The 15,453-nt window shown below is 48.7% G+C and overlaps 1 protein-coding gene across 1 annotated transcript in view; it reads left to right on the top strand.

The window, feature by feature from the left end:
- Nucleotides 1-10,596, top strand: part of SLC6A1 (solute carrier family 6 member 1) — a 41,813-nt gene extending 31,217 nt beyond the window's left edge. Inside the window, exons 9-16 of the mRNA XM_045863775.3 lie at nt 155-258; nt 566-690; nt 2,094-2,206; nt 2,602-2,733; nt 4,150-4,252; nt 5,690-5,790; nt 6,198-6,365; nt 8,166-10,596. Of these exons, the coding sequence (XP_045719731.1) occupies nt 155-258; nt 566-690; nt 2,094-2,206; nt 2,602-2,733; nt 4,150-4,252; nt 5,690-5,790; nt 6,198-6,365; nt 8,166-8,270 (951 nt within the window). The 3' untranslated portion in view covers nt 8,271-10,596. The remainder of the gene's footprint in view (nt 1-154; nt 259-565; nt 691-2,093; nt 2,207-2,601; nt 2,734-4,149; nt 4,253-5,689; nt 5,791-6,197; nt 6,366-8,165) is intronic.
- The last annotated feature ends 4,857 nt before the right edge of the window (nt 10,597-15,453 follow it).

Raw genomic sequence — 15,453 nt, 5'->3', positions numbered from 1 at the left:
ATTTACCAGCTTTAGGATAAGTCACTGTACCTCTCTAACCTCATATGTAAACTGATATGGTTGCCAGGTACAGCTGATTACCACATGTAAAGGGCCATGGGGCACTGTGGCTATGATTGTAATTTTGACTATTTTTTCTTCATTCTACCTATAGGTGTGGCTGGATGCGGCAACCCAGATCTTCTTCTCCTACGGACTGGGCCTGGGATCCCTGATCGCTCTTGGGAGCTATAACTCTTTCCACAACAATGTCTACAGGTGAGAGAGCCCAGGAGCCCCTTCCTTCCCGGCCACGCCCCGCTAACGCCACGCCCACATGCGGCCACTCCCCTTATAGATCACGCCCCGTGGCCTTTCTCCACTTTCAACTCCGTTCCAAGTAAGTCAGTTCCGGGCCACTCCTTCCGGTTCCCCCCTCCCTGGGTTGGGGTGGGGCCACCTGCCCTGCAGCCCTGCTCCCAGGTACCCTCTTCTGGCCCCGCCCCTTGCCCCTCGCTAACCACTGCTCCTAGCTCACCTCCTTGCCAGCCTCATCCTCGCTGAGTCCACCCTTTCTTCTCTGCAGGGACTCCATCATTGTCTGCTGTATCAATTCCTGCACCAGCATGTTCGCGGGATTTGTCATTTTCTCCATCGTGGGCTTCATGGCCCATGTCACCAAGAGGTCCATTGCTGATGTGGCGGCCTCAGGTCAGCGCCACACATGGGAGGGCCAGGGCTCCTGGGGTGGGAGGGGGCCTCTGTGGCAGGCAGGCATCTGTGGTCCTCACCGCCATCACCAGCAGGAGCCAGAGGATTAGCGTGCAGGCAGAGGGAAGAGCCGGTAGAAAGGCCCTGAGACAGGGATGAGTGCGGTGTGTCGGCTCCCTGGCACTGAGCATCACGAGGTGCCAGGCAGAGCAGGGAGCATTTTACGTGAAACTTTCCAACACTATGGAGTCCATGCTTTCTTATTGCATTTACTGGGTGAGGAAACTGAGGCTCGTGGACCATGTCCACCAAGCTAGAGAGGTGATGGAACTGGAGTTGAGCACAGACCTGGCTGATAAAAAGCTTGGGCTCTTAATCACCTGACCATACTGGCACTTCCAGCACAATCCTGCCTTTTGCAGGGAGAAGACCGACTCTTGTCCCCTGGGATATAAACCTTGTTCCAACTCAGACATGCTCACCACCATGACACAAAGTGCCTAAATCTTTGCTTTTGTCCCAAACGTGTTCTCACCAAGCAGGCTGTACCCACTCTGCTCACCACACAGTCATCAATGCTGCAGGGTCTGAGGAGAGCCCCAGGCAACCCCTGCCTCCCTGCTCAGTGGGGAAAGCAGCGAACATGAGGGACCCACTATGTGAACATGAGGGACCCACTATGTGCACAGCAGAGGCCCTGGGGCTTGGGGAGGCAATGGGACTTGTCCCTTCCCCATCATGGAGAACAATGCTGGTCATGTGGAAAGGAACTTTCTCCACTGATGTCCTCATCTTCTCTATAAGGGCCAGCTCGTTTCTCTGGCATTCCCCAGCCACCACCCCCCTTTTCTGAGCCAGACCCATGGAGGTTACAGTTTCTTTCCTTCACCTTCCAAGGTTTCCCTTCCTCTCTTGACTAAGCCCCACCCAGACACTCAAACACAGTATGTCCCAAACTGACTTCTTTAAACCTTCCCCTTCCCTGGGCTCCCCACTGCAGGAAAGGGTGCCACCATCCCATACGCAGGACAGCCCCAGCATCATTCTGGACCCTTCCTTCACCTTCACTCCATAAACCGACCAATACCAGGACCTGCCCATTCCACCTCCTAAGTATCTCTCCATCTGGCCACCTCTCTGCACCTGCACTGTCCCCACCACGGGCCAAACCACCACAGTCCTTCCTTTCATCTCACTGGTACCATGGCCCCTGGACCCAACCCTACTGCCTCCCCCACCTACGCACACTCTGTATCCTCATCTAGGAAAGGGGGTGCTGACAACACTCACCCAAAAGTTTACTCTGAAGATGAAATGCAATAAAGCTTAAAAAGTGGGTGGTGTGCTGGTATGCAGTAGGTGCCCAGTACATTTTTTTCCCTTTTTTGTCCTTCCCGTCACAGGCCCTGGATTGGCGTTCCTGGCATACCCGGAGGCGGTGACCCAGCTCCCCATCTCTCCCCTCTGGGCCATCCTCTTCTTCTCGATGCTGCTCATGCTGGGCATTGACAGCCAGGTGAGGACACCCTTCCTGGCACCTGGCGGAGCCCCCACCCAGCCTTGTCGGTCTGGGAGCAAGCAGGGAGAGAAGGCCATTGGCCATTTTCTTAGGCCCCCAGGAAGATGGCCAAGAGTTTCAGACCCCTAGACTGTTCTACCACATGAGACTTCAGGGTGGATCAGCTCAGCCACCTTCCCCATTTTCCAGATGGGGAAACTGATGTCCAGAGGGAAGGGACTCTCCTGAGGTCAAAAAGAGAGGCAGAAGCAGAATCAGGCCTGGATCCTGGGGCTTCCTTGGCTCTGCTGTCCCGACAATGCCAGAGCCCTTTGGTCTTGCCCCAGAGTCAGGCCCTAGGTGGGTTGGGGCTGGGGTCTGCTGCATGTAGCTGACCTTCGTCCCCCTTGAAGTTCTGCACCGTGGAGGGCTTTATCACAGCCCTGGTGGATGAGTACCCCAGGCTCCTCCGCAACCGCAGGGAGCTCTTCATTGCGGCTGTCTGCATCGTCTCCTACCTGATCGGCCTCTCCAACATCACCCAGGTGAGCTCACCAGGCACCGGGCACACCTCTGGTGCCCAGGCACACCTCTCCACCCCAGCCTCGTGCCATCCCACCCTTCGTCTGTTCCTTGAGCACCATCTCTGTGCCAAGCCCTGCACACACAGCAGTGAGGCAGATGGGGATCCTGTCCTCAGTGTGGGAGGGTGGGAGACACAGACACTGAGCTAGAAAAGATAAGACATAGCTGGAGAATACAGCCCCTAACTCAGCCTGGGGCACCCGGGACTGCTTCTAGGAGGAGAGGATACAGGGACTGAGTTTTTAAAAACGCACACAAATTAATTAGACAGTCGAGCTAGAGTTGGGCCTTTGGCAATGACACTGCCCCTTCTTCTCACTCCCATTTTTCTTTTACTATTGATAGTAATGAGCAGTCTTCTCTGTGTTCAAGGCCCTCCTGGTCTAGTCAGAAGGCATACACATAAACTGATGAATTGTACAATAAATATAAATGACCTGAAAGCCATGAACTCAGTGGGTCTGTGGGTCTGCTTTATGATCCACAAAACTACCCCCTGGATTCAAATACAGTTCATTCCCAGAATATTGTTCATTTGTCCTTTTATTCCTCCATGGCTGTTAAAACATTCACCATGGGCCTGTCATGATCCTGGAAATTCAGCAATTAACAGGACAGACACAATATCTGCTCTCTTAGAGCTTATGCTTTGGTGGACAAGACTGACAGACAAATTAAATCATTTCAGAGAGTGTTCAGTGCCATGAAGAAAAGATAGTAGTGGGACAGGGAATGACCAGTGAGGGTAGGAGGGATGCTACCTCAGACACAGTAGTCAGGACAGGGCCCTGTGAGGAAGTGGCAGTTGAGCTGAGACTCAAATGATGAGGAAGAGACAACCAGGGGAAAATGAGCATAGCAGGTGCAAAGGCCCTGAGGTATGCATGAGCTTGGTAAGTTTGAGGGGCAGAGGGAGTGAGCAGACAGGTAGGGTGGACAGAACCAGTTCATGCAGGAACTTATAGGCCAAAGCCATTTGGATTTTGTTTTTTATTTATTTTATTTTATTTTATTTTATTCTCTCAACTTTTTGATGTTGAGAGCCATGGAAGGTTTTAAGCAGGGGAAAGACGTAACTGATTTAACTTTGTGGAGAGAGGGCTCTGATGACCAGCTCCTCTCTCAGTCCTCGAACATTCCCAGACATGGAGCATTTCTCTTCCCCGGACCTCTTCCCAATTCCCAGGGAGTCAATGATCACACCCTCTCCTAGTTACTAGGCCCTCGGTGCTTCTTTTAATCTTCCCTCAAGCCTCCTTGCTGCAGTGTTGTCTCACACCTACCTTGCCAGGCTGCAGAGCCCATGTTGGCTGTGAACTGAGTGCCCTGGGCCCTGGTGGGAAGTGGACCCCCTCTCACAGCTTTTCCTCTTTTAGGGGGGCATCTACGTCTTCAAACTCTTTGATTACTACTCTGCTAGTGGCATGAGTCTGCTCTTCCTCGTGTTCTTCGAATGTGTCTCCATTTCCTGGTTTTACGGTGAGTGTCAACCCTCCTTCCTCCTTCCCTCCCTCATTCATTCATTCATTCCTCTCTTCAAGCATCATTCAACAGTTACAGCTTGAACACCAAGCCCTTCCTATACATTAGTTGACGGTTGACCCTTGAACGACCCAGGTTGGAACAGCACACCCTGCTTGTTCTGTGTATAAATACAATACGGTATTTTTTCATACTCATTTTGATACAGTACAGTACTATAAATGTATTTTCTCTTCCTTAAGGTTTTCTTAATAACATTTCTTTTCTCTAGCTGACTTTATTGCAAGACACACTATATAAATACATAGAACATACGAAATATGTATTAATCAATTGTTTGGTATTGGTAAGGCTTCCAGTCAACAGTAGGCTATTGGTGGTTAAGTTTTTGGGGAGTCAGAAGTTATATGTGGATTTTTGACTGCGTGGGGGTGGGGGAGTCAGAGCCCCTAGCTGCCACGTTGTTCAAGGGTCAACTGTATTCAGTCCTCACAGAAATCTGATAAAGCTAGCACAGGGGGTCTTGTATTTAGGGGACACCCTAAGACGGGTTAAATAAATCCATTTAAAACGGGAGCCAAAATTTCTTCATAAATTTTGGGATGAGAGGGTTTGAGATTTTATCTAGAAAAGTGACACCAAAACTACAAAAGACAAAGTTCTAAAGTGAAATACTTAACAAAAATGGGGCTATGATGAAAAGTATGCACTCCCTTACAACAAAGACTGGAGGAAATGATGGTTTTGTTAGTTTATTTTGTGGCCTGAGGTTCCAGACCCCGCTGCATGATAGTCAAAAGAATGTCCTTCCCTGCACTTTGATTATCCCAGCATGACAGTGTGTTCAAACTGTTTTCCTGGGTCCCTCTTAGTCCTTGATATTCACTGTACTTTCTTTGCCACCCCCTCCTTGTCATCCCCCTTCCCCCACAACTGGCTTCCTCACTGGTCAGGGGCTTTGCTCAGAATCCGAGTGATGCCCAGTGTCAGTCTTGGGAACTTCATGATACCTGTGGTGTTTTGCAAGATTTGGTGTTCTTTGCAGTCTGTCACCGGTTGCTTATAGCATTAGAGAAGTGGGGAAACCTGCTCTGTCCAGTAGAGCTTTGAAGGAATGGCTAGGCTAACTGTTGGGTGGGAGGAAACTGAGAGAGGTGAGGACATCCTTTATAAGCATAATCCTTTGATGGTGGATATTTTCATGTGAAGTGCCTGGCTTTCTCACACAACCCACTTGCTGGGGGTTATTGACGCTTAGATAACAAGGACCCCCCCCCCCCCAGAGCGTTAGCCCCATGTTACAAAGAGGCTGAAGCTCCTAGAGGCCAGGTAACTTGCCTGTGGTCATACTGCCTGAAAGTGGCAGATTGAGATTTGGAGCCTGCAGTGCCCACAGCTCATTCATCCCTCCTGCTCTCACTCCAAATGTCACAGGTGTTAACCGATTCTATGACAACATCCAAGAGATGGTTGGCTCCAGGCCCTGCATCTGGTGGAAACTCTGCTGGTCCTTCTTCACCCCAATCATTGTAGCGGTAAGGACAAGTCCTGACCAGCCCTGTTAGGATGAGGCCAGGCCAGTTCCTGGGGTGACTCAGGTCCAGAGAGAAACTTCTGGAGGCAAAGGCGCCCGTTCCCTAAAAATACTACTCCATCCCATTTGCTGAGCATCTACTCTGTGCCCCACATGACACCAGACACATTACATCATCTTCGAAAACCTCAGCAAAATAGGCATTCTTGCCCCCATTTGACCGCTGAGGGGCCCGGGCTCACCCTGCCAGCATCATCCAGCTAGTTGGCCCCCACAAGGGCCCTTTTGAGGGTAAGCCTCATGGCAAGGGAGGTGGTGAGTGGACCTATCAGCTTCAGGGTCTAGGAAGGGGCCTTGGTTGTCCAATCTGGGGACTGACTGTGTCCCATCCCCCTCCCCCCTCCCCAGGGTGTGTTCATTTTCAGTGCTGTGCAGATGACTCCTCTCACCATGGGAAACTATGTCTTCCCCAAGTGGGGCCAGGGCGTGGGCTGGCTTATGGCTCTGTCTTCCATGGTCCTCATCCCTGGGTACATGGCCTACATGTTCCTCACCTTAAAGGGCTCCCTGAAGCAGGTAAGTCCCTTCTTCACCCTTCAGATTGCTAGTCCCCTTCCTCTATTGTGCTGGGCACGGCCCCTACCTTGTGGAGCTCACAGTCTAGTTAGGAAATAGACAACTCAATATCCAATGGCAACAGAATGTTGGAAGTGCCATGATTCAGGTAAACCAGGGAGATCGGTTAGCCCTGCCTGGCTTGAAGAGAGTTAAGGAAGGCTTCTTAAAAGAGGGGATAGCTAAGAAGAAGCCTAAAGATGAGCCAGAGTTAAAAGTAGAAGCAGAAAGAATGTTCCTAGAAGGGGATGGGAAGCATGTGCAAAGGCCCAGGGGTATGAACAGCATTTGGTGAACTGAAAGGAGATCATTGTGGCTGGAGGGTAGAGTGGAGAAGGTTGCAGAAGGGGTGATAAGAGATGAGGTTGGGGATGTAAGAAAGTCAGGCCAGATCATGGAGGGCCTTGAAAATTAGGACAAGAACTCTTGACTTTATCTTGAGGGTAATGTAGAGCCTCAGGGGTTTGAAACAGGTGAAGGGTGGGGTCCCTTGTATTATGGGCTTACTCTAGACCCCTTTTGTGGGCTTGATAAAGATGAAACGTGGTCTTGCCCTCAAGGAAGTATAATGTAAGGCATGCTGCCCTCAGCAGAGGCCAGCTAGCATATTCTAGGTCCACACCAGCTCTTTGTTAAATTATTATCGAATTCTCAAGTGAAACAAGGCAGTGCTGGAGGTACCCAGGTGCTAGTGACATTGATGGATTAAGTGTATGCTGAGAAGATTTCACTGGGGAGAGGTGGACAATCAGAATATGGAGGACCCCAGCTGGGAGACCTTGGATCAGTGGTTCTCAACCTTATTTCTACTAAGATGGACCTTCCAGACCAATCAGAGCCAGAAGAGAGAGCTCTATGGTCTGTGGCCTAAGGAAGACATGGTGGGGATTCACGTGTAGCCCCTGGACCAGCCTCCTCCTTTCACAATGCAGAAACTGAGGTCAAGCAAGAAACCACTTCCCCACCCCTTGCAATAAGTTATTAGGAGAGCTGACGCTTGCAGCCCCTTCTTCCAGCTCCAGGCCCAGTGCTTTCATTTTCCACAATCCTCTGCTGAGCTGCAAAAGGCGGTCAAGTCAGGTCTGGGAGTGGAGGAGAGGCAAAGGCCGTGTACTTGAGGAGGGGAGCACAGCCTGTGCAAAGACCCAGGAGTGGGCACATCTGAAGACAGTGTGTGATCTGAAGGGATAGGATTTCAGGGAATATGTGTAGAGAAGGTAGGGGGAAATTCATCCATTCAGGAAATAAGTATTGAACACCTACTATGTGCCAGACAGTATTCTCAGTAATAGAGACACAGTCATGAGAAAAATAGGCAAAAATCCCACCCTTCTGGGGCTTATATTCTAGTAGAGGAAGACCAACAATCAACAAAATAAAAACATATTACATAGGGATGAGTACCTTGGAGAAAAATAGAGTAGAAAGGGGTTTTAGGGAGTGCTGAGTGAGGCCTTGCTGAGAAGGTAACACTGAGCCAAGACCTAAGGAGGTCTTGAGTGAGATCGAGCTGTGTAATTATCTGAAAAGAAGGATGTCTCAGACAGAGGGCACAGCAAGTGCAAAGGCCCTGAGGAAGGTGCATGTTTGACATGTGTGAGGAGCATTGAGGGGACCAGAGAGTATGGAGGATGTGGGGATGAGGCCAGAGTCTGGGTGCATTTTGAAGGCAAAACAGGCAGGATAGACCTGAAAAGAGGTGGGGGAATGGAGCGGCCAGTCTCCCTCCTCCCAGCCCAAATTCTCCCTGGTGCCCAACAGCGCATCCAGGTCATGATCCAGCCCAGTGAAGACATCGTTCGCCCAGAGAACGGTCCGGAGCAGCCCCAGGCCAGCGGCTCAGCCAGCAAAGAGGCCTACATCTAGGGGTGTCTGGCAGCTTGCCGACCCGACACTCTCACCCCCCAACCTGGCTGAACATGACCACCACTTGATGTCTGAAGATACCGTCTATCTCAACCTACCTCGAGTGGCGAGTCCAGACACCATCACCATGCAAAGAGAGGGGAGGTGGGGGACAGTCACACCCCCGGTGGGCTCAGCCCTGGGCAAAGATACCAGCACCTGCACGCTGGTGACCTTTTGAATCCGGGCCCCATAAGCATCAAGCAATCAGCCTCTGTGACTGTGCGGTAGATCATTTTTATCCTGCCAGCGAGTGTGATGCGGTGAGGCCACACACTCGTGGCTTTTAGTCATATTGCTGACTGTTCTCTTACTGCCGAAACCCATGACTCTTATCTCAGACTTTGCCGGAGTTCGGTTCCGTCGGAACACTGCTCTGAACACATGAAAAGGGCATTTTGTATAATGGGGATTTCCAGGGAGAGCTCACTCTTAAGTAGCAGGGAGCCCGCGGAGCTCTGACTTTCATTTTTTTTTGTTTGTTTGTTTATCTTTCCCGAGGCAGCTTGACAAAACAACCCCAGGGACCTCCATCAGTATTCCCCGAAGCTGCTGCTGCGTCTCCATCAATCTGCAGAGCGTCCTTCCTTGCCCCCTCCTAGCCAGGCCATGCTGATTGCCCCTGGCCCAATACCGATCATTCCAGACAGCCCAGCTCCCTCATTCCCTCCTTGGAATACTGCCACAAGCACAATTGATTTTTTTTTTTTATTACCATTCTGGGGGCCTAAGATCCCGCTGGGGAAATTCCCTAATCAGAAGCCCCAGTTTCTCTTAGGCTGCCCCGTTTTATGGAGCACAAATCAGGTGCAGAGGAAATCAAGGTGAAGGTTTGTCTGTCCTTGAGTCAAAATGGATGCAGTTCTTTTTCCGGCTTCCCCTTCAGCTGTGTCCTCACTGCCACCCCAGTCAAAAATGCTGCCTTCTTTGTTCATTTTCCTCAGTGGGAATCCGCCCCCCTCATTGCCACTAAAATCTCCCCAGCCCACTAACTGAGGAGCTAGTGTTAATCCAGACCACCCGCACACCCCCTCCCCCAAAGTGCTTCCAAGATTAAACGGCTTCATCAAGAAGTAGTATTTGTTTCTTTCTGGAATTGGGCTCCGTGGCGGTGGCGGTGGTGGTGGCGGTGGCAGATCAGGCAAAGACAGTTTCTTGCAAGCTCCAGTGACTCCAGTTTCTCATTTGCCAGGAAGATGGTTTCCCATGTAGCAAATCGTATGTTGTTCCCCGTAGCTCCTTAGCTAGTTAGCTCACAAACTGTGTTTTACAACTAATGCTTAATAATTATGGTAAATAACTGTGACTGTGGGTTTTTTAATCTCTTGTCATTCTCATCCGACAGTGACCAGCATACCCGTTCTTGCAATAAGGTATTACCCTCAGAATATTAAGCACATTCTTGTAGAGAAACATAAAGTACGTGTACACATATAAAGGCACACACATATACGTTCATCCTCACGTGTGGTATATAGGGTCTTATTTGATATCGTGTAGGAAATCTCAAACCTTTTCCTGAGGTCATCTGTAAAATAGTCTCATTGCTAAGGCATCCCTAATGCCAACTGGTGAATCCATGATCAAAAATGCATATGTATTGTTAAATTATAGGGTTTAGAATGAAAGGAACCCTTCACTGTGTCTCATGGTCCCACCCCCCCATCATGTGTGAACTCTTCTAGAATAAGGGCAGGAAGACTTCTGACTTTCTCTTTGTTCTTCCATGTGAAACTAAGACCACGTCTTTCTAAGACAAATGCAGTGTACTTAATGTTTGTATGCAAATCTAATCGAGATGTTTGGCAAGAAATCCCCTAACCGATTTCCATCCAAACCTACTTAATATAGCACAATATTACGTGTCGTACAATTCCAGTGAGAACTGTGAATATGTGTACCTTTTTTAGTATTTGCCCTGGGGGAAAAGATATTGTATTATCATATATGCTTTTTTTGCAATAAGGATTTATTCTCAGAACACCAAGTAAATCTATCTCTATATAAAAAAATATATGTAATATATACATATTCAAACTATATACAGAGCCTGTTTTAAAAAAATTACAGTATTATTTAGAAAAATTATCTGTTCTATGGACCAAATGTAAAATATTTATAAATGAAGATGCATTTTAAAGGTCTATAAATGGTGTCATAACTACAGCACGGGCGTTATGTACGTTTCTAAGAATTTAGAGGAAAAATAATAAAGGTTCTATGATATACGATGTCAGACCTTCAATTCTTTGGGGTGGGGGCACAATAGCCTCTTTCATTGGAACAACAACACATACACACAAAACTATTTTGTCCCCAACAGAGAGAGAGAGATTTGGGCTCAAAAATCCAGCAAGATACAGCTGCGTTTCCCAAAAGTCCTGGAATGAGTGAATACAAAATGACTCTGAGCTACATAAGGGAGGTGTTTTCACGGGGAAGCAGGGCTCTGAGAGGCCACAACTCTTAGAACCTGCTTCCAAGGCAGAAACAGGCTGTGATGCTCTAAGAGACACTGGGCACCCAAGGAACCCTGTTAAATGCTTTCTTACTCGAGTTACTTCCACATTCCAGCCAACCACTCACACTGAAAATGATGGCCTAGAAGGGAAAGGAAAGATACGGAACCCCATACTCTCCCTGAGCATCAGGAAGTGGGAGTAGTGAGTATGGGCACAATGTGCACATCTCAAGAAGTGAAATCAAAACAACTTAGTTTTGTGCGGGTCTCTCCTGTTCTGGAAAGAACAGAATGCACGTGCATGTATAAGTTTTGAAATACGTATTGTGTAATTCACACATGAATTAAATGCTCTTATAGTGGCATTTGCATAGTATAAAGATGAACAATAAAATGTATGCTGGGGGCACCTGGGTGACTCAGTCATTAAGCCTCTGCCTTCGGCTCAGGTCATGATCCCAGGGTCCTAGGATCGAGCCCCGCATTGGACTCCCTGCTCCATGGGGGGCCTGCTTCTCCCTCTTCCACTCCCCCTGCTTGTGTTCCCTCTCTCGCTGTGTCTCTCTCTGTCAAATAAATGAATAATCTTTAAAAAAAATAAAAAATAAAATAAAATGTATGCTGAAGATTTAGATTTTAAATTTTCCTGTACCTAGAAGGACATTACATAGCAAATTTAAAAACACCACGACCAGCTGAGAGAAAGACCGTGGAAGGAAGGAAAAGCCTTATATTTTAGTACCTTTATTGGACTTTTTTCCCCACTTGTTGAACAAGGGGTCCCGCATTTACCTTTTACACTGGAAACTGCAACTAAAGTAACGGTCTTGGGGAACGTCTAGGGAAGGCCGCTGCTGGCCGAGAGCTTCCAACTCTGGATGTGTGGTGGGCAGCCTGGAGCCGTTGATCAGCAGGGCCAGGGGCAGGGGACAGCCAGGACAAGCCTGCCCCCTGCAGCCTGTGTGCAAGCACTCCAGTCTCACACTGCATCTGACTCTGGAGGCCCCTGGAGTTATGGCTCCTGCTTCGCCCTGCCTTCCAGATCTCAGGCAAATGCACTTTGGGCCAATGCTCACTCAGAACCGTACGTGCAAGGGGGCTCTGGGCAATGGTGTTAGCTTAGCCAAGTAGAGAATATAATGCAATCTCCTTTAATTCTCTCTCTCTCTCTCCCTCTCATACACACACACACACACACACACTAATAATAATAATGAGATGATGATGATTTTGCTAAGCCGTTTGAGAGTGACTTGTGGACATTTGGACCCTGTTTGTCTTTAAACATGATCACGTCTCCTCTGAAAAAGGACATCCCCTTACATAACCACAGGACCTTGACAAATTCAAGAAATTTCACACAGTTACAATACTATCATCTAACCTACAGTCCATGTCCAATTTCTCCAATAATGCCCTTTCTGGCAACTTCTATCTAGTCCAGGATCACACGCTGCTTTTGGTTGCTGTGTCCCTTGTGAGCACCTACTACCTGCCACGCAGAGTGGACACGGCCAGCCTCCCTTTCCCATCCCCCACCCACCCCTCCCCACATCTCTCACCGAAGTAGGGGAAGGCCACTCTTTCCTCCACTGTCTGCTCTCCCAGCAAAGGACAGCTGGGGATTTTGTTATGGGCATTACCAAAAAGAATGTGGCTTTCCCTCAGGAGAGCAGACAAAAGGTTCAGTTAAGGAAGCCACGTCCTGGGGGCACTTCTTTCTCTGGCTACTTCTCCTGCCCTCTCTCCTTTCCACACCTTTCCTGGCCCTTCATCCCAAAGCCATAAGCATTTAAAGCACAAAAAGAAGAAATGAAAATCCAAAATGTGAACCTCACCTGTCAAATATGGCCATGGTGATGTCCTTTCTGCCTGCCCCCTCTGTCTCCCACACCAAGGTGCTTCTTCCCCAGCTCCTCTTGTCAGCAGCTCAGAGGAAAGACAAACAGGTCAGAGGGCCCAGGATTGGGAAGAATCTTAAAGGTCATCTGGTTCTACTGAAGTTTGGATTGTTTTCAGGGACTTGTTTCTCCAACTGCGATGTGCATACAAATCACCTAGGAGATCCTGTCAAAATGCAGATTCTGATTTCATAGGTCTGGGGCGAGGTCAGGACTCTGCATTTCCAATAAGCTCTTAGGTATTATCGATGGGCTTCCTCCCACTCTTTACATAGCAAAGATCCAAAGAAAAGCCACCCAGTTTCTTAAATGCTCAGAGCATTTGCCACCTCCTTAGGAAATTGTCAGAAATTCAAATTGTCTTAGGTATAAAAGAATTTGTTGGCTCGTAAAAATTTCCAGAGTTCTTGTCAGGCACAGCTGGATCCAGGTGCTCAAAGGATAGCATCAGGAATCCATCTCTCCACCTTTCTGCTTTTCTCTGCCCAAGCCTCTACCCTCAGACCACTCTACCCTCAAACTATTCTACTCTTAATGAGGCTTCCAGCAGCTCCAGGCTAACATCCTACCAGATTGATAACCACACTATAAAGTGAGATGCTTGTCCCCAAAATTTCTGTCACAGTCCTGGTACTGAGTCACATTGAGCCAGCCTAGATTTCATGCCTGTCTCCTTACCAGTCAGTGTGGCCAAGAGGATGGGATGGACTGACTACCAGGCCTGGGCCACCTGGCCATCTCTTGAGCAGGGGGCTGGATCTATTGCACCTACTCATGTGAACTGAGAATGGGTGTGAGGAGAGGTAGGTCCCGAAAGGAAAAAGGGAGGAATAGATGCTGGGCAAGCAAATATGACAAAGACCCCCTCTCCCCAGAGAAAGTTACTATCTCTTCCAATAACCTTCTGAAAGTCCTTCTCTGAACAGTTGCGCCCACTTGGTCCAGTTTCTAGTGCAAGGTCTTTGTGCTGTGGCACAATCGGGAAGGCAGATGGAGAGGAACTGGGTGTGTCTTAGACAGGTTGGGACAGTCCAGGGTGGGGCTACTGTTGGTAGACCCAGAGGTAGAAATCAGGAATGCTGCCTCCACTCAGCCCAGACCATCATCATTGCCCAACTGGACCACTGCGACAGACTCCTGACTTGTGTCCCTGCCCCTAGTCTTGCCTCCTATCACCCACTCTGCAACACTAGCCAGTAATAGCCTAAAAATAGAAATCAGATCATGGCATCTCCCTGTTTAAAATTCTCCAATAGCTTCTCCCACCACATTTAGAAAAATGTTCCTTCTCCCTACTCTGACCTGTAATGCTCTCCATGATCTAATGGCCACTGTCTGACTTTCTGATATCAATGTGTACCACTCACTTCCTCATTCACAGCATTTGGCCATCTCTGCCCCTTGAGCCCTGCAACTTTGTTCCTACCACAGGACTTTTGCACTCATCATTCCCTATGCTTGGAACACTGCTCAGGGAGGTGGGGGGTCACCAAAGAGGCACCTGATTCAGCCTGGTTCAGAACAGGGATGATTTGCTAGGAAGGGGTCACCTAAGCTGGGAACCAAAGAAGGCCTTAGCCATGGAACTTCGGTCCAGCTATGGTCCCAAGTCTACCCAAAGATTAAGGATGACAAAGACTTGGTGAGAGGGACAGAGGGGACAGAGTAAGCAAAGACCCAGGGCCTTGGAACACAGAGGCAGAAAAGCACTCGCGGTTCTGTACTGGGGGGACCAGGGACACATTCTGCCTCTGCTCTGTTCTTCCTTTAAATATCTTCAAGTCTGGTTCCTTCCCTTCATTCAGGTCTCTGCTCAAATGTCATCTCCTCCCAGAAGACTTCTCTGACCACCCTAGCTAAAATAACACCCTCCCCTGTCACTCTCTGTTCCCTAACTCTGCTTTACTTTTCTTATTCTTAACACTCACATGCTCATTAATTTGTCTGCTTCCTCCCCGCCAAAGGAAGCTCAGGGAAGATAGGGATTTTTTCTGTTCACTGCTGTGTCCTAAATGTGCAGAACAGTGCCTGACAGTAGGAGCTCAATGAATACAAGAATAAATGAATGAATGAATATGAATGGACAAGGAATAGCAGCATAACAGCCCTCAAGGTCACAGGCTTTGGAGTCAGACAACCCTCGATGTGAGTTCTGGCTCTGCCACTCAATCTCCATGGGACTCTGAACAGGTTACTTAAAATCTCTTTGTGCCTCAGTTTCCTCATGAAATCATGGTTAACGTGAAATGAGTTAAGGACAGCACAGAGTGCAAAGCCTGGACCATAATGAGCCTGCCCCAAACAGCAAGTGTTAATATAGCAATGGTCCCCGAGATGCTCCCCTAGGAGGACCTCTCTCATCAGGGTCCACTCCCCATCACAGCGTCCCATGTTTGGAAGGATTTGTCTACCAAACTGTTGTTTAATAAGTAAGCCCCCCTTTTGATTAATCAGACATGGCTGCTAATTAGAGCTCCTGATTAGCATGAGGTAGCCAGGGTGATAGCAGTGAGCTGATATCATTCCAGACAAAAGCAAAGCAAAGCAATGTGGCATTTTGGGTACGCAGCTCACCCTAATGGTGCATTATTATGTGATTTCCTCGGGGCTCTGCGTAACACGGAAAAAGCGCTTCCAGACGTTCTGCTGGTCTCTTCAGGGACCCTCACAGGTCCAGGGCCTCACATGGGGTCTAAATTACCATGAGTCCACAAAACATTTGGCTGCAGACTTGGTATTGCCCCTCTTTAAAATCAAAGCCACACAGGTTGTTGTTTGAGGA

Source organism: Mirounga angustirostris, unplaced genomic scaffold (genome assembly GCF_029215605.1).
Source record: "Mirounga angustirostris isolate CCGP_5_RB_7025 unplaced genomic scaffold, mMirAng1.0.hap1 SCAF_1, whole genome shotgun sequence".
In the NCBI taxonomy this organism is placed as follows: domain Eukaryota; kingdom Metazoa; phylum Chordata; class Mammalia; order Carnivora; family Phocidae; genus Mirounga; species Mirounga angustirostris.
Note: the sequence above shows the minus strand (reverse complement) of the source record. Positions and strands in the feature narration are given on the sequence as shown.